The sequence below is a fragment of the Dreissena polymorpha genome, chromosome 3 (genome assembly GCF_020536995.1).
Source record: "Dreissena polymorpha isolate Duluth1 chromosome 3, UMN_Dpol_1.0, whole genome shotgun sequence".
NCBI lineage: Eukaryota > Metazoa > Mollusca > Bivalvia > Myida > Dreissenidae > Dreissena > Dreissena polymorpha.
This window is the reverse complement of record NC_068357.1, coordinates 95,864,071-95,890,363: the sequence shown is the minus strand read 5'-3', so window position 1 is coordinate 95,890,363 and position 26,293 is coordinate 95,864,071. Positions and strand designations below refer to the sequence as shown.

At 34.6% G+C, this 26,293-nt stretch overlaps 2 protein-coding genes across 3 annotated transcripts; one reads left to right on the top strand and one right to left on the bottom strand.

The window, feature by feature from the left end:
• The first annotated feature begins 44 nt into the window (after positions 1-44).
• Positions 45-19,342, top strand: LOC127875410 (zinc finger protein 112-like). Of its 2 annotated transcripts, XM_052420470.1 has the most exons (6): positions 8,571-8,930; positions 10,352-10,487; positions 10,734-10,816; positions 12,265-12,553; positions 13,552-14,678; positions 16,071-19,342. In XM_052420470.1, exons 4-6 carry the CDS (start codon positions 12,291-12,293, stop codon positions 16,352-16,354), a joined length of 1,674 nt encoding a protein of 557 aa, XP_052276430.1. In that variant the 5' UTR covers positions 8,571-8,930; positions 10,352-10,487; positions 10,734-10,816; positions 12,265-12,290; the 3' UTR covers positions 16,355-19,342. The 2 variants fall into 2 exon arrangements, with proteins under 2 accessions (XP_052276429.1, XP_052276430.1); XM_052420469.1 differs by lacking the exons at positions 8,571-8,930; positions 10,352-10,487; positions 10,734-10,816 and adding an exon at positions 45-213.
• A 2,219-nt stretch (positions 19,343-21,561) lies between these two features.
• LOC127871225 (uncharacterized) lies at positions 21,562-23,424 on the bottom strand. The gene is made up of 5 exons (XM_052413966.1): positions 23,311-23,424; positions 22,994-23,080; positions 22,618-22,701; positions 22,216-22,491; positions 21,562-22,073 (listed from the first exon to the last, which is right to left on the bottom strand). The coding sequence occupies exons 1-4, from the start codon at positions 23,395-23,397 to the stop codon at positions 22,321-22,323; spliced, it is 429 nt and encodes a 142-aa protein (XP_052269926.1). The 5' UTR covers positions 23,398-23,424; the 3' UTR covers positions 21,562-22,073; positions 22,216-22,320.
• Between the last annotated feature and the right edge of the window lie 2,869 nt (positions 23,425-26,293).

The window sequence follows — 26,293 nt, the reverse complement described above, 5'->3', positions numbered from 1 at the left end:
GCCTCGATTGAAAAAATAGGCTCTCAATTGTTACCTCCCTTAGATTTAATATCGTCATACTTTTTGTCAATAAGAAAGGCGTAATTTTTATGAAATGCTCTAGTTTATTCTCTCAAATATGCCTTATTTATAATGGTGTTGAAACAACGTACATTTAATAAAAATGGTTGACATTAATTTCTTAATTTTAAGTAGAAAGAATTCGGAAAAACGGTAAGTTGTTCATGTTATTTTGTCGATTTCCAAGGACTGAATACTACTTTGAAGCTCAGGATGTTTCACTTGACTAAAACATTTCTAAAAAGTTTGATGAGTTTGAAAGAAAATATGCACATGTCACGTTGTATTATATATATTATATTTCCCTAGTTTTTAATATTATATGATTCCCTGATATCAAGCATTCCTAATATATGCTAGGTTGGCGCTAAGGAAAAAAACTTATTCGCCAAATCTAGGGGTGTCTGCCCCCCCCGCCCCCCCCCCCCCCCCCCCCCCTTCCCCAAAATGTTTTGATCCTAGATTGTCTGTGGTGCGTTTTGGGGTTATTTCCTGAGCAAAATTAAAACTTTTTGTTTCTGAAATTTGCCCTTTTTTGCTTGAAAATTTTTCTTTGGTGGTGAGCCACTTACTGACACTTTGCAGCCAATTTATTTGTTAAAAAAGACACTGGTGGCGTAGTGATAATGATACATTAACACCGTTAAACAGTTTTCGGTACATGTGGTATTTAGGTTTGAAGCCACTAAAACAGCCCGCCCGTCTCGGTAGTAATTATACAACATTTTATGAAATCCAAACATTACTTTTGTTCATTTTTTTTTGTTTTTGAAGAAATGCGCAGGAAATTACTAAGTCAGCATGAGACGGTCATAGCATGTCATCAAACCGTGAGACTCACGATGAAACCGTGAGACTTGACAGATATAGACGTTTCCGATTCTGCATTCATGTCTGCACTTTTTTAGATGTCCTCCAATCGCAAACCTAACCTTTGGTCATTTCCTGAGTTTACATTATTCTGTCCTCTTTCTTTTCTAAAGAATTGTGTTAATTTCTGTTGCTTCGACTTTCCATTTTCGCTCACAGCATCCATTTTTCCCAGAATCTGCAACCCACTTTGTAATCGGTCTTTCAAGTCGCATAGCGACCGTAAAAGGAAGTAACTCTTATCTACTTTTTTTTAGCCAATCAAAATCGTTGTGTCTTGGGAAATTAGTTTAAAGTGGCTATGTCAATGCCATAACTCCGCCCATCTGATTAAATGACAATTCAGTACTGGTCGATTCGATAACGTTGAATCATAACATCTATAGCATAGCTCATTACACAGCACGCTTTAGAGATTCAGTCATCACGTAAATCCCCAAGTAACCCAAATGTTCAAAAAGTCTGGTCGCAGTGTAAAGCGTGACATTAGCCATGTGGATTATCGACCTAGGCGGTCGTCATTATCCCCTGGGGCCTTTCCTGTAAGGGTGTTATCTGTGTAATCTTAGCGATGTTTCTGGTGATTTTTACGGCCTGAAAACAGGCATTTAGACTGTGCATTCGTAAAGCATAGGGTCTATTTTTTTCCAATCGCCAATTTCATAAAAATCTGATTTTTAATCGCCAGCTAAGAATTGTAATCGCCAATGGCGATTTCGGCGATCGGTAACGCTAACGTAGATATATGACATCACAAGGGTCTCCGGTCGTTTCGCCCTAAAACCTGTTTGAACTAGGTCACCCTGAGTCATTTCGCCCTTGGTCATTTCGCCCTTACAAGTGGGTTGTTTCACCCTAATTTAATTCTTATATATTATTATGGTTTTGTAAATGTTTGTTTCAATCTGAATAGTATTTGTTTAAAGGCACACATCTTGCCTCTGACTTTGAAATTAAATACCTCGTGTTTATCAATAGGTTGTCGGCTCTTTTGGCCCCAAGCCTTTGGGACCCGTTTTTTTCAGGCTCATTCAGCCCCAGTTTCAGGCTCATTCGGCCCAAGTACCAGGCTTTTTCGGCCCCATTTTTAATTGGAATAAATCGTTGCAAATATGTTGGTTGATACTCTCTTAAACTATGGAATAATGTTAATAACAGTATTATATTATCTTTATTGAAGATTATTCCATTTGAAAAAAGATGCTCTTGTCTTTTGCATCAGGTATTTCGTCGTCCAAATTAGGCGTTATTATAGGCTAGATACAAGAGTCTGAAACGGCTTTGAAAATATAACAAACTATTATTTACTGGAAATGCTTACATGTTAGCAAATTTTGTCATAAATTACGTTACAAAATAATTTATGAATTGACACTAATGAACGAAACTGTTTAATATTGTTTCATAGACAATTATCAATTTATTTTCATAAGCACAAAATCTTGCGATTGAGAAAGGACGACATGGAAATACATGTATCCCAAAACAAAATAGATTGTACACATATTGTAATATGAAAGAAATAGAAAGTGAATATCACTTCTTACTTGTATGTTCAGCTTATACCACAATCAGAAAACAATATTGAAGTTGTAATAAGGTCATTAGATTAATTCACATTTGCATTCTATGTCTCAATTCTCATTTAAAAAACATTTTTACAATATTTTGCGAGATATGAAAGTAAGAATTTTATTGTTAGTATTTGTTACCAAAAGTATAAATGTATGCATAGTAGGTCGGCAAAAATAGATTGTGTTGATGTAATAGATCATTAGATGTGTAGATTTCGTTTTTACTAAAAGGAACACATTCGATTTGAATTGTTTATTTATTAATTTTATTAATTATTTCAATTAATATTCCACATTTTTTGCGACAAGAAAGAAATTAAATACTGTTTTTTAATGATTGATTATTTCATTTATAATTTCAATCCCATTTCACTAAGATTTTGATATAACTTAAAAGTTGACACAAACAATTATCAATTTAATTGCATACGCAATCATAGAAAAAAGGTTTTAATTGACAGCATAAACTTAATTACTACGACCCTGTCTTTTATTATCAAGTGAAGTCATTGACTAGCACCCGCACCTATGCCCAGTTTTATGACCTTTATCAGGTTGTAAAATGTGTCATGTGTCACCGGATTAACAAATTAATAAGGCCATTAGATCCACGTTTGCATTCTATGTCTCAGTTCTCATTTAAAAAGCATTTTTACAATATTTCGCGAGAGAATTTAGACTTTTATTGTTAGTATTTGTTACCAAAAGTATAAATGTATGCATAGTAGGTCGGCTATAATAGAATTTGTTGATATCCATATAGAATTTTATTGTAAGTATTTGTAAACACGTTGTGCAAAAATTCCGCTAAGAACTGCTAAATAACCGACAAAAAAACTCAATTAAAGATATCAAACAAATACTCATTATTTACACCTTTTATCAAACGCACCGACAAACGACTCAATTAAAAGCCGGCGCAATTTAACAATTAAAACATTTACATACATTGGTAACAGTTTGTAAAATTAAAGATATCAAACAAATACTCATTATTTACACCTTTTTTCAAACGCAATATTTAACGAACAAACTGACAATCGACTCAATCAAAAGCCGGCACAATTCAACAATTTAAACAATTACATACATTGGTAACAGTTTGTAAAACGATTATGGTTTTCAATTAATTTCATTTTATCATCCATAATCAAAAGCAATACAAAGAAACTGGGGCTGAATAAGCTTGGGGCTGAATCAGCCTGAAATTTTGGGCTGGGCCGAAAGAGCCTGCTATCCTGTTACCTAATCAATACATATAGATGCAATTCAAGGGTGGGGAAATCAAATGTCCGAGTTGCCGGAGTTGTACATTTGCTTGTCTGGGCAACTGATTTTTAGCTCCGCTGGCCAAAGGCCAGCGGGGCTTATGCCATGGTCCTGTGTCCGTTGTGTGTGCGTCCGTCTGTGCGTTAACTTTTCCTTTAAACATCTTCTTCTCTTAAACAACTGGTCCAATTCTGATGAAATTTCTCAGGAATGGTCCTGGGGTGAACCTCTTTCAAATTTGCTCAAATTATGCCCCTGTTGTCAAATTTGACCCTGCCCCGGGGTTCACAAAATTGAAAATGTGCTTATATAAGGCCTATTTTGTGAAAACTTTCAAAATCTTCTTGTCCATAACCATTGGGCCTAGGGCTATCAAATTTGGTATGAGGAGACATCTTATAGTCCTCTACCAAATTTGTTCAAATTGTGCCCCTGGGGTCAAATTTGACCCTGCCCCTGGGGTCACAAAATTGAACAAATGCTTATATAGGGTCTATTTTGTGAAAACTTTAAAAAAATTCTTGTCCATAACCATTAGGCCTAGGGCTACACAATTTGGTATGTAGTGACATTGTATAGTCTCTACTTAGTTTGTTCAAATTATGCCCCAGGGGTCAAATTTGACCCTGCCCTGTGGGCCACAAAATGGATTATATGCTGATATAGTGCCTATTTTGTGAAAACTTTAAAAATCTTATTGTCCTTAACCATAAGGCATAGGGCTACCAAATTTGGTATGTAGTGACATCTAATAGTTCTCTACCAAGTTTGTTCAAATTATGCCCTTTGGGTCAAATTTGACCCTGCCTGGAGGGTCATAAAACTGAACATATGCTTATATGGGGCCTATTTTGTGAAAACTTTAAAAATCTTCTTGTCCATAACCATTGGGCCTACCAAATTTGGTATGTAGTGACATCTAATAAACCTCTACCAAATTTGTTCGAATAATGCCTCTGGTGTCAACTTTGACCCTGCCCCGGGGTGTCACAAAATTGAATAAACGCTTATAAAGCGCCTATTTTGTGAAATCTTTAACAATATTCTTGTTGAAAACCATTCGGACTATGGCTACCAAATTTGGTATGCAGTAACATCTTATAGTCCTCTACCAAGTTTGTTCAAATTATGCCCTTTGGGTCAAATTTGACCCTGACCCGCAGGTCACAAAATTGAACATTATATACGCTTATATCTTGCTTATTTTGTGAAAACTTTAAAAATATTCTTGTCCTTAACTCTAGGACCTAGGGCTACCACATTTTGTATGTAGTGAGATATAGTAGCCCTCTACAAAGTTTGCTCAAATTATGCACCTGGGGTTAAATTTGACCCAGCCCAGGGGATCACAAAAGTGTACATGTGCTTAAATAGGTCCTATATTTAAGTATTTGCACATGCCGAGAATATTTGTTTCAGCCTTTTTTTCAGCAGTGGAGTGATACAGGGCCATCATGACCCTCTTGACAGTGTACAGACTGGTTTCTTTATTTTAACAATCAGACGGAAATAAAAGTATCTATCTAAGATAATCAAAACACGGTCTACATGTACCTTGTTATTTCAGACGACTTTCACAGTAAAGATGGAACTGATGAGGTCAACATATTGGACTAGTTTAATTTGTTAAGATTACGATCAGAGCTCCAGATAATTTTGTAAGATAAAGAGTATTCCACTCATAACTTTTTTTAGCTGATGGATAAAATACAAAACCAAAGACTTTTGCGGGAGTATTTAAAATACTCCAGTCTCCAGCAAAAGTCTTTCATTTTGTATTTTATAAAAAATGTATACATGACCATGCAGAAAACATGTATTAATAATAAAGAACATCTACTCTTGTTTGCATAAATATGCATTTTAAAATGGTTGATAAAATTATCCAAATTTGGGCCCTGTTGGTCCAACTTGTAATTGCACAATATGTGTATGCCATTTTTTTTTTCACTCATCAAAAGTATAATTATGTGTAACACATGTTTTAATAACACTAGGTTTGCAAGATTAAAAAGTTTGAGAAAGTCTTTATATTGTTTATAATATACTGCTATAATGAATGTACCGTGGAAATACAACTATAACTAAAACAAGCAAATTATACTCATTTTAATTTATTCCACATCATGATACATTAATCAATAAATGCGTTTATAATTTATATAAACATTAACGGACAAGTGTAGTTAAGCAATGGACAAGTCAAATTTCCTAAATAGTTGTTTTGGGACAAGTATAGTTTTTTTAGATTTTGCCACTCCTGCAATTTAAAAGTGTGCAAAATTGTCATGAAATCTATAGCCTAGTTAGCAAGTAATTTATTATTTTTCAAACGGCACCGCTTTTACAACCACAAGTAGGATTTCTAGACATATACGTCCATTCATTTCCACTAACGCCATTATTTTAAAGTTTTAAAGCACAAAAAAAACGGATTTCTACCTTGTAACCACCAGATATATTCTAATTAGCATAGATAAAATTAAATCTATAGTCTAGTAAGCAAGTAATTTATTATTTTTCAAACAGTACCGTTTTTAAAACCGAAAGTAGGATTTCTAGACTTACACGTCCATTTCGACAAACTCGATTATCTTTAAGTTTTTAAAACGCAAAAAAGACGGATTTATACCTTGTAACCACAACTCTATCTACTTAAGTTTTTTAATTATCTCCCCTTTTATATAATTGCAAAGTAAATTTTTGGCCGATGCATAACTCTAAATCTACTGAAGGGATTTACTTTAAACTTGAAATATAAACAGATGGCAAGTAGGAGAAGTGCAGTGAATAAGAACCATAACTCTATCTACCCTAGTTTTTGAATTATCTCCCGTTATTCCATTTTAAAGTAAATTTTTGTCCGGACCATAACTATAAATCTACTGAAGGGATTTACTTGAAACTTTAAATATAATCAGATAGCAAGTACGAGAAGTGCAGTGACTAAGAACCATAACTCTATCTACCTTAGTTTTTTAATTATCTCCCTTTATTTAATTTCAAAGTAAATTTTTGTCTGGAGCATAACTCTAAATTTACTGAAGGGATTTACTTTAAACCTCAAATATAAACAGATGACAAGTAGGAGAAGTGCAGTGACTAAGAACCATAACTCTATCTACCTTAGTTTTTGAATTATTTCCCTTTATTTAATTTCAAAATAAACTTTTGTCCGGAGCATGGCTCTAAATCTGCTGAAGGGATTTACTTGAAGCTAGAAATATAAACAGATGTCAAGTAGGAGAAGTGCAGTTAACATGAACCATAACTCTTTCTGCCGTAGTTTTTTAAAATTATCTCCCTTTATTTATTTTTTATTTTTTTATATTTTTTTTTATTTATTTATTATTTTAAATTATATTGAATTTAATTTCATAGTAAAATTTTTAGCTTTTCAATGTTTAATATCTCCCTTTATTTAATTTTACAATCATATTTAAATTTGAACACTGAAGTATTCACTGTTAAATGAATAGATGAGTTTAAGGAAAAATACAGTGATCAAGAACAGTAACTGTTTATAGTCTTCTTTTTTAATTATCTCCCTTTCTTTTATTTCCATATCTTTTATTCTGTACAGCATAATTCCAACACTATATAAATAATTGTTCCTTGAAATATAAATAGATGACACAGCTGCCATGTTTTACAAATATTATTCTACTCTCCAAAACAAATGTTGTTATACAAGCAAACACATTTTGGCGGGGATTTGGCACTACTGTGACAAGCTCTTGTTTATACTTAAATTTACTATGCCAAATATAAAGGTGTGTGGCTTTAACATATATGGGAAATTACGATTATTTGATTATTACAAATTCTATTTTTGCGCTTTGATTTTAATTGCAATTAATTAATTGAAACATTATGATACATTATGTTACAAACTAAGTATCAAGATTAATTAGTTTGGCAGAGGTATGATGCGCTGAATTGCCTATTAAAACAATTACGGGACCAATTACAATTATCAAACAAACTTAGATTGGGAGACGTCTGATCAGACGATTTGCTAATTAATAGCACAGAAACATTAAAAGAAAATATTATAAAGATGTTATATTGTTTTTATAAACTTTTAGCCAGTTTGCATCTTTTGATCTCAAGATATTCGCCGAAAGTGTATATAAAAAGCAACTTGGCTATGGCATCGTCATTCGTTAATTTATATATCGACACGTTCTTATGGCAGAGGAATTGTGTATTTCATGTGCTCAGATAGTCACACCTTGCCAGCATGCCATCACATGTGATTTATGTGACAGATGGCAACATCAGACATGTGATACAGGTACGAGATGCTTATATACATGTATTTTATTAATATTTTGTGTCCGCGGTACCTATTTGTCTGCATGTTGTCGTTGCTGTACACATTGTTTTTAAATGGTTTTACAATTTTTAAAGTAAGAGACTCATTTTTAAAAGGTGAGAAAAAAGGTGACTAAGTCAGCACATTTTTCATTATTTTCCGTTTTAATATTTTAATGAATATTTCTGTTAATATCTGCTGTATATACTGTAATCAGGGAAAATAGGTTGGACTTTTTTTATCACATCAAGCAAGTGTTATCATTTCTACAATTTTAATAAAAAATGACGATCTTAAAGTAGATGTAAAAAACGATATTCAAATAATTGTGTAATAATAAAATTACACATATTCCGATATAACCGTGGTGAACATTTCTTTTATACAAAGCGTAAAGGTGTTCACATTGATGTCTGCAGTTAATGATATTTACTGTAATAAGCGATCGGTTTTTACAGAATTTGCTCTATTATTACAATAATGAAAGTGTATATCATGGTCTTCTTTTTAGGTATATCATCCAGGGAGTATAACCAGGCCCGTAAATCACAGGTCCAACTGCATTTTATATGCAGACGGTGCCAACGATCCCGAGCCATGGAAGAAACTGGCCTTCCGGAGCCTTCGTAAGAACCCGAGTCTATGGAAGAAACCGTCCATCTCAAGCACAGGGAAGATACTGAGCCCACGGAAGAACCAGTCCATCCAGAGCACAGGGAATATCCTGAGCCCACGGAAGAGCCAGTCCATCCAGAGCCGATGCAGGTTGATGCTCACTTTGACGTGAGTTTTGACGTAAACCACAGAGTAGCAGATGGCCCGTAAGAACCACAAGACAAGTGAGTCGCAACAATTTAGTTTATTTAATATAATTACCGGTAAATGAATGAGCGCCTGTGTTTTATATCGATTAGGTAAGGCACATAGCAATCTGACAATTGACAAATGTGAACAATCAGTGCACCTTAATTTCCTTTTTACGTGCTCATGTTGACCTTTTGTGATGGCTTTTTGTCCGTCCTCCGTTGTCCGTCGTTCGGCATCAACATTTGCTTTGTTAACTCTCTAGAGGACATATTTATTGTGCAATCTTCATGAAAATTGGTCAGAAGATTGGTCTCAATGATATCTTGGATGAGTTCGAAAATGGTACGTTTGCTTGAAAAACATGGCTGCCAAGGGGCGGGGCATTTTTCCTTATATGGCTTTATATGGCTATAGTAAAATCTTGTAAACATTATAGTGGCCACATTTATTGTCTGATCTTCATGAAAATTGGTCAGAAGATTCATCCCAATCATATCTTGGACGAGTTCAAAAATGATGCCGGTTGGTTGAAAAACATGGCAGCCAGGGGGCAGAGCATTTTTCCTTATATGGCTATAGTAAAACCTTGTTAACACTCTAGAGGCCACATTTATTGTTCAATCTTTATGAAACTTGGTCAGAAGATTCATCCCAATAATATGTTGGATGAGTTAAAAAATGATGCCAGTTGGTTGAAAAACATGGCCGCCAGGTGAGGCCACATTTATTTTCCGATCTTTATGAAACGTGGTCAGAAGATTTGTCCCAATGATATCTTGGATGAGTTCGAAAATGGTTTTGGTTTCTTTAAAAACATGGCCACCAGGGGGCGGGGTATTTTTCCTGATAAGGCTATATATGGCTTTTGTAAAACCTTGTTAACACTCTAGAGGCCACATTTATTGTCCAATCTTCATGGAATATGGTCAGAAGATTTGTCTTATTGATATCTTGGATAAGTTCGAAAATGGTTACGTTTGCTTGAAAAAACATGGCTGCCAAGGGGCGGGGCATTTTTCCTTATATGGCAATATATATGGCATTAGTAAAATCTTGTTAACACTCTAGAGGCCACATTTATAGTCCGATCTTCATGAAACTCGGTCAGAAGATTCATCCCAATAATATCTTGGATGAGTTCAAAAATGATGCTTGTTGGTTGAAAAACATGGCCACCACGGGGGCGGGGCATTTTTCCATATTTGGCTATAGTAAAACCTTGTTAAGACTCTAGAGCGGGGGCGGGGCATTTTTCCTTATATGGCTATAGTAAAACCTTGTTAAGACTCTAGAGGTCACATTTATTTTCCGATTATCATGAAACTTGGTCAGAAGATTTGTCCCAATAATATCTTGTTATCTCAGGTGAGCAACTTTGAGCCTTTTAGGCCCTCTTGTTACCCAAAAAAGTAATGAACCGCGCGTTCAGTATGCAAATCATTACATCTTTTAGGTCCCGCCATGCAGAACCAGACCTTCCAAACCATATTAAAGAAGAAGTGGCATTGACGTACAAAGTGCTGGAAAAGGGCAGCAAACAAGGCGGTAAACTACTGGTGTCCATCAATAGCTATTCGTATGGAGTAAAGGTAACTTACCATTGACCATCTGAAACTCATGGTGTAAATTTCATGCAGACATCATTATAATTTGAAACCACGAAGACCTTATGTCTACAAAGTTAATGTCAAAAGACTTTCTGTTCTTATGATGAAAAGCTGATAAGTCGCACATCTTTCATCTTGAAGTCTTCATAGGATGTGCGAAATATTTCCACCCCATAATAATAAAAGAAGATCATTATTAATGTACTGTAGTTTTTTCATCTTTTGCAGAATGCCAACAAGAAGTCTACGCTGTGGACGTGTAGCGTATGTTCAAAGAAGATGCGATGCCATGCCACCATGTAAAATAAAATGTATGTCAACTGATTGTGCATGTGCTATGACACTGTATTGAATGTTTTGTTGAGACATATGTATTAATAAATATAAAATGAAGTCTGTATTTTGGTGTGATGTGCTCAGTTGTTTTCTGTTATGTAAAATAAAATGTATGTCAACTGATTGAGTATGTGTGCTATGACACTGTATTGAATGTTTTGTTGAGACGTGTTTTTTCCGTAAAGTGTGTTATCACTTTAAAGCTATCCAAATACTAGTATATGCGATATAAATAACTTTGTAGTTTGTTTTATTTCAAAGCGTCTCTAGCATTGTAACGCCTCATTTAGACGATGATATACCTGAAGTAAAAGACAAAAGAAACAGTAATAAAGATAATATAATACTTTATCAAACAATATCCCATTCAGCTTGTGACATGCTAAAGGTAAATCCTTTTAAATCGCTGTATGTAAAAAAACTAGGGCGAAACGACCCAGGAATTAGGGCGAAACGACCCGGGGCGAACGGAAAATAGGGCGAAACGACTCAGGGGCGAGCGAGATTTAGGGGGAAACGACCCGGATTCCATTACAAGCATGGGCTCCGAGTATTTTGTTTCACTAACATTGCTACGCTTGAAAATACATACAGACATGATCAAAATGAGGGAAAACAAGTATAATTGCATTTCTAAATCTTACTTAAACTAAAATAATCATAATTTATTCCTATTCCATTCAATGTTTTTGGTCCTCTTCATTACATGTCCACTGGGTTAGTGTAAACACAACACTTTCATGTATTTGATTTATTTTAAAGAAAATACTTATACTTTTTCCTGATTCCCAGAAAATGTTGCTTGAAGCAATCTTGTCTAATCTTTTAATAGTAACATACATGCCGACATTTATGTGAACAAATGGTGAATCTTTGTGTTTTTGCAATTCTTGAGCACTTTCATATGTCCATGTTGCTAAAAAGAAGAATTACATGAAAAACAGAAACTTAAAAAAATTGTAAAAGAAGTTATAAAAAAAATTAATCACTGTTTTATTTTGTATAAATATGTTCAGTGAATAGAATTTTTGAGGTTTTGTTGGCCTTAATACTATTGCAATCGAGTACTCTCCCTTTTTTTCTGACATGACATCTTGATACCAGGTCAAAAAAGGCATATTGTGGATGTTATCGCAGATATGTATTGAACAATTGGCTATGCATGGTTAAACACACTTAAATAAAACAATTTTGACATGGATTTAACGGGAATTAAAGAAATATTTGATGTTAAATCGTTTATTGCTGCATTGTTTGCATTAATTGAACAATTATTTTACTTGTTTTCTTAACTGCTCGATACATGGTGATCGGAGCATATACAATCACATATTGCTGAAGCAATAACTAGATACTTAGAAGATAAAATCTTAATTAGTTATATCAGAAAATATGTTTTTCATGAGAAATGATTCAATTACAGAACCACGAGTCCATAAGAGATGCAAGATGCCTGACCAAATTGGCAACATCTCACAGACCGACAGCAAATACATTGGCACATTCATAGGTGTACTCCCGATATTGAGACCCTTCAAAATCCACTATCGTGATCCCAGAAAAGAGGAAGAAGGCGATGAACTTGAAGTGGGAGTGTTTATGATTCTTCCCCATGAAAACAACATTGATGAGAGTGAAGTCTTAGACCTTACCATAAGCATGGAAGACAGCAGAATTTCAACTGCAGAGGAAATGCCTTCTTTAATGAAAAAGTATTTTGATAGTGATTTGATGGGTTTAATATAAATATTGTGACATACTTTGAAATTTAAATGTATTCTATCTATTGAGCCAGCTCCATGAAAGTTGGATAAAGCTGTTGCAATTGCTATTCAGTGTACTTGCATCAGGGACTTTGTCCGTCCAATCTTGTCTAAACTGTAACTTCATTTTTCAGGCAGTTGTAAATTCTCTTACTACAATTGATCACTATGCAGAGACGCCGTGTTCTCCATAAAATTTTAGTAACCAGTTAGATTTTTAAAGTAGCCAGTGCCTATACACTAAAATAAGTGTTGTTGCGCGGTTTCAGATTAATATTTTGGGGGAAGGTAGTGGGCGCCTAGATTGTAAGTAACAGGTGAAATTGCTGGCCGCCGGTTCTTCTGGAGATCACTGAGAAACGGTGTGATGTGCTGCTGAACAACTCTACCCACTTCAGTCTTATAGGTCATAGGTCAAATATAGGGATTATTAAGCTTGTTCAGACTGTAACTTTATTTAAAAGGCTATTGCAAAATCACTACTATTGATCACTATGCAGGGATGGTGTGTCGCGCTGAACATCTGCGCCAGGACACCACTGTCTTTAAGGTCAAAATTCAAATATGGGCAATATTTAGCTAGTCTTGTCTGCAACTTAATTCTTCAGGCAATTTCAAATCAACGGCCCACATATAATGACCATGTTGAGTTAGTGCTTCAAGCCCAAAACCTGTGTCCCTAGCTGAAAGGTCAAGGTCTGACTTTCAAGTAAAATATCATGATTGATGTAGAGCAAGCATATATGATAATGGCTTCGACAGGTTTCTGGCAGGGTTTTATTTAAAATAAACTTTACACTTCTCTTTATTGGGGTTGTGAAGTTAGAATTTAAAGCATATAGCTTAACTGCTTCAGAATTCTATTTGTTCAAGAGCAAATTATGTCTTATTTAGTTTCATAGTCTTATTTTATCATGTTTATGTTAATAAAATGTTCTTATTTTCAGTGAGCTGGAAGATGCAAGCATCAAATCTGAAAATAAGGATGATCTTATGGAAGTGAAAATGGAGCCAAGTTCTGATCATGAAAATTATGACTCTGACTCCACTGTTAACCACACTGACTCATTTAAAAATCTCTTTAATTCCAATAAAGAAAAATTCAAAAAGGTTGCAGCAAAAAATGGCACCAAGATAAGAAAAAGTAGAACCGTGACAGAGGCATCAACATCATCTGATCAGAAAGTTGAAATAGCAAGTGAAGACACTGATGATTATGTAAGCTCTGGCGAGAACTGGTTAAACAAATTCCCAGCGAAAATAAAATTTAAGAAAATGCGAAAAGCAAAAAAGGTTGCTGTCAATAAAACTCCCAAGAAACCAAAAAGGAAGAAAAGTGAAGGCGATCCACAAGAAAAGAAAAAAAGGAGGCAGTGGGTAAACGTAAAATTAAATGAACATAAGGATAAGTATTTTATTGAAAACTTTCCATCAATAGAGCAGAGGAATCGTGGGAGTGAAATCTTTGAAACCAGATATGTATGTCTTATGTGTAACAATTACAAATCAATTAATTCTGAAGAATTTGAGAAACATTTGGAGCTGCATTTGAATGGGTTTTTACGATGCAAAAAATGTAACATAGAGACGGCCTCCCATGCTATGCTGAACAAACATCGCCAAGTGTGCGTCGCGAATAGCGACAACCTGGAATCAGACGAATACGTGTGTGTACTGTGTGGTCATATAACTGCAAGGAGGGAGAATTATAAACACCACATGGGCACCGTCCACAATCAGCCGCAGTTCAAGTGCAAATACTGCGACGAGTTGTTTCAGACGTACCACTACAGACGGCGCCACTATGAAGCCAGCCACACGCTCGAGATCAAATTCTGCAAGACGTGCGGCCAGAACTACTTCAAGCTCACAGACGAGGAATACCGGGCACACACAGAAGTCTGCAGCCGTGAGGTGCCCTGTCCGGAGTGTGGCAAGTTGTATGCCGGCAAGATCAACCTGTCGGCTCACGTACGGAACACCCACAGAAAGGTGCGGAGACACCAGTGCCACCTATGTGCGTACTCTGCCAAGGATTCCCAAAAGCTGATGCAGCATATCCACGCTCATCAAGGTAACACACTGGTCCTCATGACGACAAATATTACTTGACCTTGCTTAAATTCATCTCAGTCTTGGAAATGGGTCACATGTTTTTAATAATTGATAAACAGATCGTGGCAACAATTTCTCTCCTGATACAGTGTCTGTGTTCTCCTGGAGCACCAGCAGCCGGCTATTTCACCGGTTACATTCAATCAAGTTGCTGGCTGCTTTCTCCAAAATATTAATTGAAGTGGTGCAAATACACCCGTGTTAGTTTTATTACTTAATTGCCGGCTACTTTGAAAATATAACTGGCTTCCCTAATTTTTCTGGAGGGCACTGCTTGATAATGTTATTGGTGTGTACGTACTCCTATGTTTAATATTTCACTCAGTTCAGATGTAATCAGTCTTCTCATTAGTCAATATTATTAGTTTGGAATAAAGTTTTTGATTAAGAAATTTCATATTTTTGGGGTCCAGATCTGGAATGTTGTGACCAGGATTTCAGTAGATTTTTAAGATAAACAACCCGTGGCTTGAAAATAATAGGTTGTCAATTTTTTTTTAAGCAATTGAGAATTTGGTTAACACTATAGAACATATCATCGTAAGTATCAAAATTATTATTAAGTCACAAGAATCATATCCTTGAGCCATACAAGTACATGTGTATCTTGCTCTCTATATTCTTTACTTCTTAAATGTACGGACCTTAGTTTATATGGGTAGAAATTTCACAATATTGTGCAGAAATATTTACCATCACAGCTTAAAAGTAGTGGAGGGAGATATGAATGAATAGATAGAAGAATGGAGCATTATAAAGTGCACTTTCGATAATTAATTGAATTATGTTGTGAGGTCTCAGTGATTTTAAGGGCCAAGTTTGGGAAATATGGCCCACTCCCCCTGCTTTAAGGATATACATTTTTTTTTAGCTCACCTGAGCTCATGGTGAGCATTTGTGATTGCCTTTTATCCATAATGGGTCGTCTGTTGTCCCTCGTTCACATTAAGGTCGTTAACATTTTAGATTCCTCATGTATTGTCCAATCTTCTTAAAACTTGGTCAGAACAATTATCCCAATTATATCTTGTCAGAGTTGAAACTTGGTCACATGGTCAAATTACAGGTTGTCAACACTCACAATCTAATTTAGCATTTGTAGTGAAGTATTTAATTAGTGTTTAATTAGAAAATAGAATAATGATATGAAATCATGCTTAATTAATGAAAACAATCTCCTTTTAAAATGAATTTCCCTTTCAAAATAGCACAGTAAAAAAAATTGGATTTCCCTTTCAAAACAGCACAGTTAAGAAAATGTTAGGTTGATCAAATTTTATTTTACACAAACATATAAATTTGAATGTCTCATGGCAGTTTAAAAAACGTCTATTCTTGATCTTGTTTGCAGGTGTCCACCCATACAAGTGCGAAGTCTGCTCGTTCACGTGCGTGCAAGCCTACCAGCTCAAGTCTCACATGCGCACTCACACAGGAGAGAAACCGTACAAGTGTGACCAGTGTAACTATGCCGCAGCGTGGAACGTTCAGCTGAAAGACCACATGAAAGTGCACGGCATGGAGACGGCTGTCATGTGCCAGTACTGTGGCGTCCTCGTCAAGAGTCACTCCGTGCTCTCCAATCATGTAAAGAAGGAACATCAGAGTGACCCTTCGTCTTCTATGCATTACTAAAGGAGCCTGGTTGTGCAAGAATGGGTCTTAATGCGTGTGCCTTAAATGTCATCTCACATTAGCCTGTGCTGTCCACAAAGGCTAACTAGGGACGAAACTTTCCACTTTAATGGTATTTTCATTTGAAGGAAGTCTTAGGGAAAAGCCAGTTTTTTTTAAAGTGTTGTCACTTATTAGTCTGCGCATTAAGCCCTGTTTTCCAAGTGCATGTCTCAAATAGTTTTAGGTTTGTTGACAGGAACAATTATTCTTAGAACTGGATATTGGAAAATTAACAGGGCTGGCTTTAAGAGTTGTTTGGGAACAAAATTCTCCTAGTTATTGGCACAAACTTCCATATTGTCAGTCCTGAAAATTCCCATTGAACTGAACAAGAACTGGCCTTATTTGAACCTGCTGTGGTATTTTGACTTGTTTGACTGATCTTTTCGTTGCATTGCATTCAATTCATAATGCCACGCTTATGCTTCTGGAGGGTTTTTACATCATTGTCAGAGCTTTTTTCCTTCTGTGAAAAGGGCTGTTTTTCACAAATTTTGAAAATTCGCAACTCAATTTTTCACAATTTCAAAAAGTTTGGAAGTAATTGTTCACAATAATAACAAATTTTGATTTTTTTTTATAATTTAAGAAAGTTTGCAACTCATTTTTTTCACAATTTTGAACAGTTTGCGACTCATTTTTGCACAAAATGGGGGGGAGGGGCAAAGCAAAAACAGGGAAAAAAACGCCCTGATTGTTTTGTCATTTTCATCTGTATATCTGTATTGGAATAACAGGAAAACCGATGTTTACATAGACTTGTTTCTCTAGTTAAGACTTTTCACAAAGAAGGGAATCAATTGTAAATAGACTTCTTTTTTTTATCTGACACTAGTGGTCATTTTTTTTATTTAATCAGAAACTAGTATTTAGTTTAAGCTTGTATGATGCTGTCTATCAATTAATTGTAGGTGTTATAGTGTGCTGTTGTTATTATAAAATTAAATTTATTGTTACTGTTTGAGGCTTTCTTTAAACATTCCATACACAATCTAAGCTATTGCTGCTGGTCACCAAAGTTTGTATTGCTCTACATGTATCATGTTTATTGCATTATATTATATAAGAGTGTTTTAACTATTTATCTTCATTTGTATTTTTTCTAATATTTATTGAATATAATTATTTTTATGGAAAATTGTATTAATAAGCCACATTTTAAGCATGCACGCTTAAATGTTTATGTACTTTACAAAATGTTAACTTGATATTCACTCAAAGGCACTTCTAATGTACAACTTTTATCATTTCTCAAAACATGGCTAAGGATATCAACTTGAATTTGTGCACATTTCTGTCTAGGAGCATCTTCTAATAAGTCACGATAAAATCATTTATGTGGAGAGAAGCTGAGTACCCGGAGGAAACTCCGTTTTTGACCCTTTCTCACTCAGAAGCGAAGTGAAAATGGCTATGTGCAAACAGCATAAAACCAGAACTGCCTGCGAGAAACTCGCAGTCTGTTCAGGTTTGATGCTGTTTGCTGCTCAATAGAATCTAAGGGTTGTGGATGAAGCATTTAAAACTTAAAACTAGTAATAAAGGTCTTTAGTTAAATTTAACTTACAAAGGGACTACAAACACGTCAAAATACGTATCTAAGTGGTAAAGGATTTAAAAACATTGTTTTTGCTAAATTATTGAAGAAAATCGTTACAAAGGTTTATAAATTGTAGGATTGCTATTGCTTTTTACAATAACCACACAAATGTTTTTCTAAGTCTGGAGCCTTATTTTGCTTGTTTGAATGTATTTCATTCTTCTTTTTTAGACTAAGACGTTTTTTTCCTATCTTGTCACCGTGCCAAACTGTGAACAAGTCCCTGTATTAAGAATATTGTTTTAGATCAACATGTTCATGATTTTTTTTGTAAGCAGATATTTTTTTATTTTGTAAATTATTATTCTTTTGTTATGTTTCTAAATAAAAGATTATTTATAAAATTCTTTATAATTCAATTTAAAATTTTAGGAAACATTTAAATATGATTTGTTTGTATTCCAATCGTATTTCAACAATAGTCATTGACAGAAAATGAAGAAAGTATGACACATGACAGTGTTTTGCTAGAAATGCATTTGTGTTTATCCCGGTATTTCAGTCATATATTGCTTTGAAACATTGTTTTTCTGGGAGCTTCAAAACATTCAGAAAGATAATTATGAAAATGTTTTTGTTTTTTTTTAGCTCACCTTACTGCAGTGTCCATGTAACTTTATTTTTTGATGAAGTCCAATGAGTGTCACAAACATCTCATTCATGCATGTACCTTTGCTTCTTCCATTGCATGAGATATACATTATAGGTTTGTAGTGTGCATAGCTGCTTTTGATTTGTTTTACTCTTAGCTACATAGTGATAATTAAGCTTTACTTCCTTATATATTTTGTTGCTATTGTTACAAATGACATTCTATATCAAACCTTTATATGTTAGCCCTTATTCATTTTATTTGTTATTTGGTTTCATGCACTATACATATAATTTTTAATAGTGTTCTTTCAAAAGCATGCTTATCGAGTGGGTGTCATCTTATACTATATTTGCTCGAGTTTTTATGTGTACTGCTAGTAAGTCCATTGTTGTTGTTCCCATCATTATAAGAAACCAGACAGCTTACAGCAGAAGTGATACATATTTTAACTTTTTTTTAAATGAAGTACATTATTTTGAATGTTGGTTGTTTAAAAAGCATCTTATTTCTTTATGAATTTTTTGTGTAATTTGGCTTGTTTTTATGGAATGAATTTAATGTGCTTTGTTAAAAATTATTTAAGGATTATTTTCTTACTGTTTTTTATCACATAGTTTACATGAACAAAGTAGCAGTGTGTTTCCATTCTATAAATACTTTCTTTGTTATGTGTGAAATCTTTATGTAGGATCCATATCAAAAGATTATTCAGATGATTTCTATTGACTAAATAAATTCTTTGATAAATCAAGCTATATGCCTGTTGTCATATCATCCCTGGAAAATTAACCTTTTCAGTGCTGGAACCGAATTTTTAAGGCCTTTGCAAACAGTTTGGATCCAGATGAGACGCCACAGAACGTGGCATCTCATCAGGATCCAAACTGTTTGCTATTCTGATAGTATTCTTTGAAAAAAATCGAAGAAAATGCTAATTTTAGAACTTCAGCAGACAACATTTTAGCAGACAACAAATTTCGCAGCATGCAAAGGGTTAATACATGTGTGCAAGTGTGTGTGTGAGGCTACATGTTGTGTGGACCCAGAGTGTTCTCAAGCGATCCTACCTAATTAACTTACTCAACTGGCAAAAGTTGGGATGAAATTTGAACTATCCCTTCCCCCCTCAATAGCAAAGTAAAAATTGATCTGTGCAACCTGCATTAAACCAGAACAGCCTGCGAGGAACTCACAGTCTGTTCAGGTTTTATGCTGTTTGCTGCTCATCAGTATCTAAGGATTGGAAATGAAGCGGCTAAAACTTGAATCTAGTAAGAAAGGTCTTTAATTAAATGTAACTTTCTAATGGACTACAGATGCGTGAAAATACGTATCTAAGTAGTAAAGCGCTATAGAATGATATTTCCAGCCATAAAGTTTATACTTGGAACTTAGCTTGTGTTAACTCAATGTGGTTTGGTCTTATTTTTCGGATGCTCCAGTAATGGGCATTTGATAACAGGTCCCTGAGATAAGTATCGTGTGTGCTAAATGGACAACCAAACCCCCTTCTTTGTATCCCTGCTGTGATCAGTGTGCAGAGGTGATAAATACAACATTACAGAGGAAAATGTGCTGATAAGTAAGCTGGGAGGAACAATGGTAAATTTAAAAAAGGAGATATTTTAATTATAGAGCTATAATATACTAAGTAGATTACCATACGAAAGTGTCAGATATAAATGTCTTACCAAAATATAATCGTTTATTTGGAATTAATATATATACCCGTATACCCCTGAAGAAGACGTAACCGGGAGATAATAGTCGAAAGCGCTAGGGTATAAAATACTTATTGTTTACAGTGTAAACTTTACACTGTTTGAACAATTTTGTTCTCATATACAGTATACTAATTTGCAATTGTTCTTGTATCCTCATAGGATCCAGTGTTTTTATGCCCCCAGATCGAAAGATCGGGGATATATTGTTTTTGGCCTGTCTGTCATTGTATGTGTCCGTGTGTGTGTGTTCCAAAACTTAAACCAAAACTTAACCTTCTTAATAACTTTTATAACATTGAACATAGCAACTTAATATTTGGCATGCATGTGTATCTCATGAAGCTGCACATTTTGAGTGGTTAAAGGTCAAGGTCATCCTTCAAGGTCAAAGGTAAAAAAAATTCAAAGTGGCGCATTAGGGGGCATTGTGTTTCTGACAAACACATCCTTTGTTGAAAGTATATTCGTTGGTGTTTTATTATATTTATCAACCATATATATATATATAATTTAATGTTCCCAAAAACACAAGTCAATTTTTTTAATGAACAAATTAAGTCACACATATTTCGTGTTCACAAATGTAAGTGTTTCAATCTGAATAAATCATCCATGTACATACTCATGCATTTCATAAAGATACATTAAGATTAGAATTTGTTACATTGAACTCGATTTATGTTTTCATAAGTATGGTTTAGGGCTGAAGATATTGGTTTAGGTCCAGAAAGTCCGAAAACCAAAAAGGCCGCATACCAAAAAGGCGGAATACCAAAAAGGCCTCAAAGCGTACCAAAAAGGCCAAAAATTGAACTAGGCCTTAAAGCAATTATTGTTTTTTTAGGCTTCAAACTGTGTTTACAAAGAAATACACAAAATTAAAATGGAATAAGACCTAAAACAGGTATGATTTTTTTTATTTTTTTTATTTGTTGATTATGTTTAAATATATATTTACGATTTACACAGTCAATGAACATGCACAGTCACAATTTATATAACAAAATTTACATAATCAAGCAAACATTTACAGACAATATACAGTCATACTGACAAAATACAACATAATTACATCATATTATTCTTAAATATGTTTTTTTTTTGTCTTTATTACAAAATATACATATTTTCAACTAATTTCAATTACATAATAATATGGTTTAACATGTGAATTATATTTTCTATTAAATCAAAATTGAGTGCTACATTATGAATGAACTTTTTTATTTTCTTTATTACAAAAAATACATGTACGAGAAAAAAATACAGACAATGTACAGTCAACGTGACACAATACAACATAGTTTACAACATATCTACATAATAAAATATACATGTACAAGAAAAAGTACAGACAATATACTGTCAACGTGACAAAATACAACATAATTTACAACATAACTACATAATGAAATATACATGTACAAGAAAAACTACAAACAATACACAGTCAACGTGACAAAATACATGTTCATTTATCCAGCACAACGCCGTACGCCTGACCGACCTTGGCCAGGAACTCAGAGGGGGTGCACTCTCTCGCCTCATACTTGTCCCAGAGGGAAACCAGGGACTTCTGAACTTTTGCCGATCGCGTTGTGGTGATCCGGTGGAGGTCGCTGCCTTCAACGAGTAGCCTCACCATTTCAGATTCCTGTCTAAGTGGTCGCCTCTCTGGCTGATGGTGACTGGGCAACGTACTGCTTTGCTGCGAGACGAGCATCGCCAGGTCACTGTTCCCGACTTCTTGTTGTCAGTCTGAAACAAAAATGATATAACAACATATGCTAATTATAATGAAAGTAATAATAAAAATACTAAAAATAACACAAAGTTAATTTGTAGTTATAAAAAATGAATATCCGAAATAATATTAAACATTTTATTTAGAAACATGTACCTTTACGGAATACGCGTAGCCTAGATTTGACACGAGTACGGGTTTTCCTTTCTGGCTGCCACGCTCTAGTACGGTGTAGGTGATGCCCTGGTCCTCTAGGACTGTCTATGACAGCGCCGCGTTAAAGCTGTCCTCTTGGATCGGTTCGACTACGTCGATGACGTCTGTAATATCGAACTCCATGCCGGTGAAGGTCGTGTCGCCATCGGAGCGATCGTCGGCAGACAGAGTTGTCGAGTCGATAACCGGGACGGCAGATGTGTCGAAGTCGTCAATCTGAAACACAGTTTTAACACATTGTTGCAAGAACAGCGAGGGCAACATCTTTTAGAGACGTCAACATTAATTCATATTTCGAAACGATTGGCCCATCAAATATAATTATAAAACAATTTTAAAAACCTCGTCATGAGTCGTGTGCATGTCGACTACAGTGTCATCTGCGTATGGATCAACCAGGTCGGCATAAGGGTCGCGATCACCTGACTGAAACACATAAATAATCATATCATCACAGTTTAATATTTTTCTTTCAAACAGTCAAAAATCAATCATTAACTTGGATAATATAAGAATATGAGCCTCGCTCTGTGAAAAGGGGGTTTAATGCATGTGCGTAAAGTGTTGTCCCAGATTAGCCAGTGCAGTTAGCACAGGCTAATCAGGGACGACACTTTCCTCCATAGCTGGATTTATGCAAGAGCCTTTCTTACTTCCAAACATAGAATACACTCGGAAAGTGTCTGTAAGTGAAAAAGTATAGATTAAAATGACATACCTCATGACTAGGGACACTCACTTCTAGCAGTGGCATTGGGCGATCGTCACCGGCATCGTCGTCGTCGTCAACCTGGGGAACTGTGGCCTATGTAGAAATTGTGCCATGTGAACACGACATGTATTACCAAATTTTATTGTTGAAGTTACGATGGTATTACTATATTACTAGTATTTAATCACCAGTCACCGTTTCACTAATTACAGGAAAAGGACTCGGGAGTGACGCGGCTAAGGCTTTCGGTGCAATTGAGCTTACATACATAGGTTTTAAATAAATATCAAGCCTCGTCAGATTACAAAAATAATATCACTTACGCTTATCTCTAGGACGGGCATTTCGTTGTCCAGGGCCTCTGCGTCTATGCATGGACGACACACATACGTTATTTCTCCGAGACGCATCGCCTCCCGATATGCTGTCTGGGTTATGCCTGTATTAATATAAACATTAAAAACCCGATATAAACACCACAAGAGACTTATTGTATTCATTATTTTTTAATAATATCACATAGAATACAGCATATTATTTCTTTCGGGTTAAGTCTTCCGAATTTAATTTGTATATCGTTAAAGAAACTATTTTAAAATGCGTAATTATAAATAGGTGTCAATAAGTGTCATAATCTGCTAATCCGTTATCAAAACAGATGCAACAAACTGTGAATGACCCTTGACACTTGGATACCCGGTCTGATTAGCGAGGTTTTTTGTACATGCAAATTCTTTCAAGTTTTTATATTTTAAACATTGTAAGAAATGTTGATTACAAGAGGACTAGCCTAATTAAAATAATGTACGAAACAAGCTACAAACAGATCCTCATATAATATGTAAATTATATATGTTAAATATATTAAATATTTGAATTAAAGCAGTAACTTATCCACTTATATTATTGCGTATATATATTTTTTGTACATGCAAATTCTTTCAAGTTTTTATATTTTAAACATTGTCAATTTTTTTACATATTTTAAAATCACTGTGTATTTGAAATATTCTGAATATTAGAGGAAAGTATCAACATCGGAATCCCGGTTCGGAATGTATCTCCTGTTCGTCAATACAACCAACGTTGAAGGGTAACAACGACAGAAGCTGCGTAAAATATAACTGAACTTTCTCTTAAAAATAGACGTTTTGACATATTATTTGGTATCTTATAATTATGGTAAACATCAATTTCATATAGTACATTTTGATAACGTTACCTGTGCCACATTTGCGGTGTTGCCATCGGTTGCACCAGTCGCACTCTACTGCATGCTGGCGGGGCCGCACATGCTGACCGCATCCTACACAAGGATAGGTGGCCATACCACAACACTCAAAAAATTAATGTCAACACACAAGAAATTAACACTCGTGAAGAAATACGTATAATTTACACGATATAAAAACACTATATTTCAAACGCCAAATAAAGTCCGGTATACTTTCCAATTTAACGAATAAAAAAGCAACTACTATTATCCACTCTGACACATGAACACGCCGGGTATGCGAATACTTCGTTCACGGATGGCACTTCACTTACAGAGAACAACAAACGCCACGCGCGAGAGGTGAGTTCTTCAGCTTTTTTGTATTTATGTTCTGTTTATTTGGTTTTTAGACACAGAATATTGTTTGGGTGATTAATGGAATAGCACTTCGTATTGCGAAGAAAGAAATTCGCGGAAAAACGGTGAATTATTTAAAAAAAAAAACGATAAAATTTCATCGATAATCAGCATGAATTGAATTATCAGTACATATTTAAACAAAATAAACATACTTGGAAATAAATCAAGAACGTGCTTACTATTCGAAATAAAAGATCAATATATCCAGTAATGTTACAACATGTTACATTTTAGTTTACTAATGTATTTGAGAAAATTCAAATGTTTTAAGAGTCGCATGCACATTTTTCATCTGCACTTCGTTTACCGATCATCTAAAAAACAATGGCACTTCGTTTCCTGACATCTAGACACTTTTTTCCAGATATAACACACTCGTATTTTTTTAATCAAAAATGCAGAATTCGCTGTGGAATACTGTTAAAGTAAGCAGGCAATAAATAAAAATGTATGTACTTAGTACGCAAATAAAAAACGAATAACCGAAGCATGTTCTTATCCCTTTGAAATATGATTATGATTTGGTATAAATGTGAAAGATAAATGTTAAACAAATTGGATATGTCTAATGAGTAAAATCTATATGACCATATATTTTAAATTACGTTCTAAGCGGTTGATCTAAAGCATTTATCTTTATGTCCAAATGAAGGTACTAAGGCTATTTTCTTTTATATTAGATAGCATGTCATGAATAATCACTCTGCTTAAACTGCCTCTCAGAGATTAATATCAGCAGCGATGCAGGTTCGAAATTCTATTGGAACTTTTTGGCTCAATGCCAATAAACGAAAATAGCAATAAAAGAACGGGCGGGGTTGATTTAATCACACGATAGTGGTGTAAAAATTATGCATATCCGTCTTTTTTTAAATATAAACACAACACATGCTGCATATGAAGTTCTATCCAATATAGCACCCTAAACTTCGTTTGTGTGGGTATACTAAGTACTGACTCCATAATGTGACATTTAAACATTTTATGTACGCATTCCTTTTTTTCCAGAATCAGTTGATTTTACGATTTAATTTTAACCGTGATTCTTAAAACTCAACCAATACAGTGATTTAGGGTCAGGTGAATCGCACTTCGAGCAAACGTTAGCGTTGCGTAAAGGGAAGTGCTCCCTATAAGCAGGGCTCAAAATACAGGGAGTTTTACCATTCTCTTTTTAATTTTGTTGCTACGCATAAGTATCGTCTTGATGATGCGATTCAAATAAGCACAACCGACATAGGATTTTATGAAGAACAAATGTGTATTTGCGTCATAAAGACCCCTTCACTACCGTTATCTAGAGCCCTGCTATAAGTAAAATTAAACACGATTGTGTTGATTCGCATTATCCGTACACATTTATTTAATAATAAATATTATCTTATTTGAAAATTGCAATTATAATAAACATAGTATAAATTAATAGTCATGTGATTTTTGAAAAATATATTTTAAAAATGTTTCGTATGAATAGCCATAATATAAATAAATGCATTTGAGGTAGAAGATAAAACTCAGTTATTAGAGTGCCCGCTTTGTTGAAAGTCTCCGTAATCTGAAGTGCCCTTTATCGGTAAACAAAGTGGCTGCAACTTTATGTATGCCACCTATTACAAAATGTACTATCTTTGTTTATATTTCATTGAATGCTATCAAAATTTCAGTATTTG

Excerpts from the sequence above, each read along its gene's own strand:
- LOC127875410 (XM_052420469.1), top strand. The coding sequence starts at position 12,291 with ATGCCTGACCAAATTGGCAACATCTCACAGACCGACAGCAAATACATT. Across the intron at positions 12,554-13,551 it reads ATGCCTTCTTTAATGAAAAA|TGAGCTGGAAGATGCAAGCA; the intron begins GTATTTTGATAG and ends TCTTATTTTCAG. Across the intron at positions 14,679-16,070 it reads GCATATCCACGCTCATCAAG|GTGTCCACCCATACAAGTGC; the intron begins GTAACACACTGG and ends TCTTGTTTGCAG.
- LOC127871225 (XM_052413966.1), bottom strand. The coding sequence starts at position 23,397 with ATGCGTCTCGGAGAAATAACGTATGTGTGTCGTCCATGCATAGACGCA. Across the intron at positions 22,702-22,993 it reads TGAGTGTCCCTAGTCATGAG|TCAGGTGATCGCGACCCTTA; the intron begins GTATGTCATTTT and ends TATGTGTTTCAG. Across the intron at positions 22,492-22,617 it reads TGCACACGACTCATGACGAG|ATTGACGACTTCGACACATC; the intron begins GTTTTTAAAATT and ends ACTGTGTTTCAG.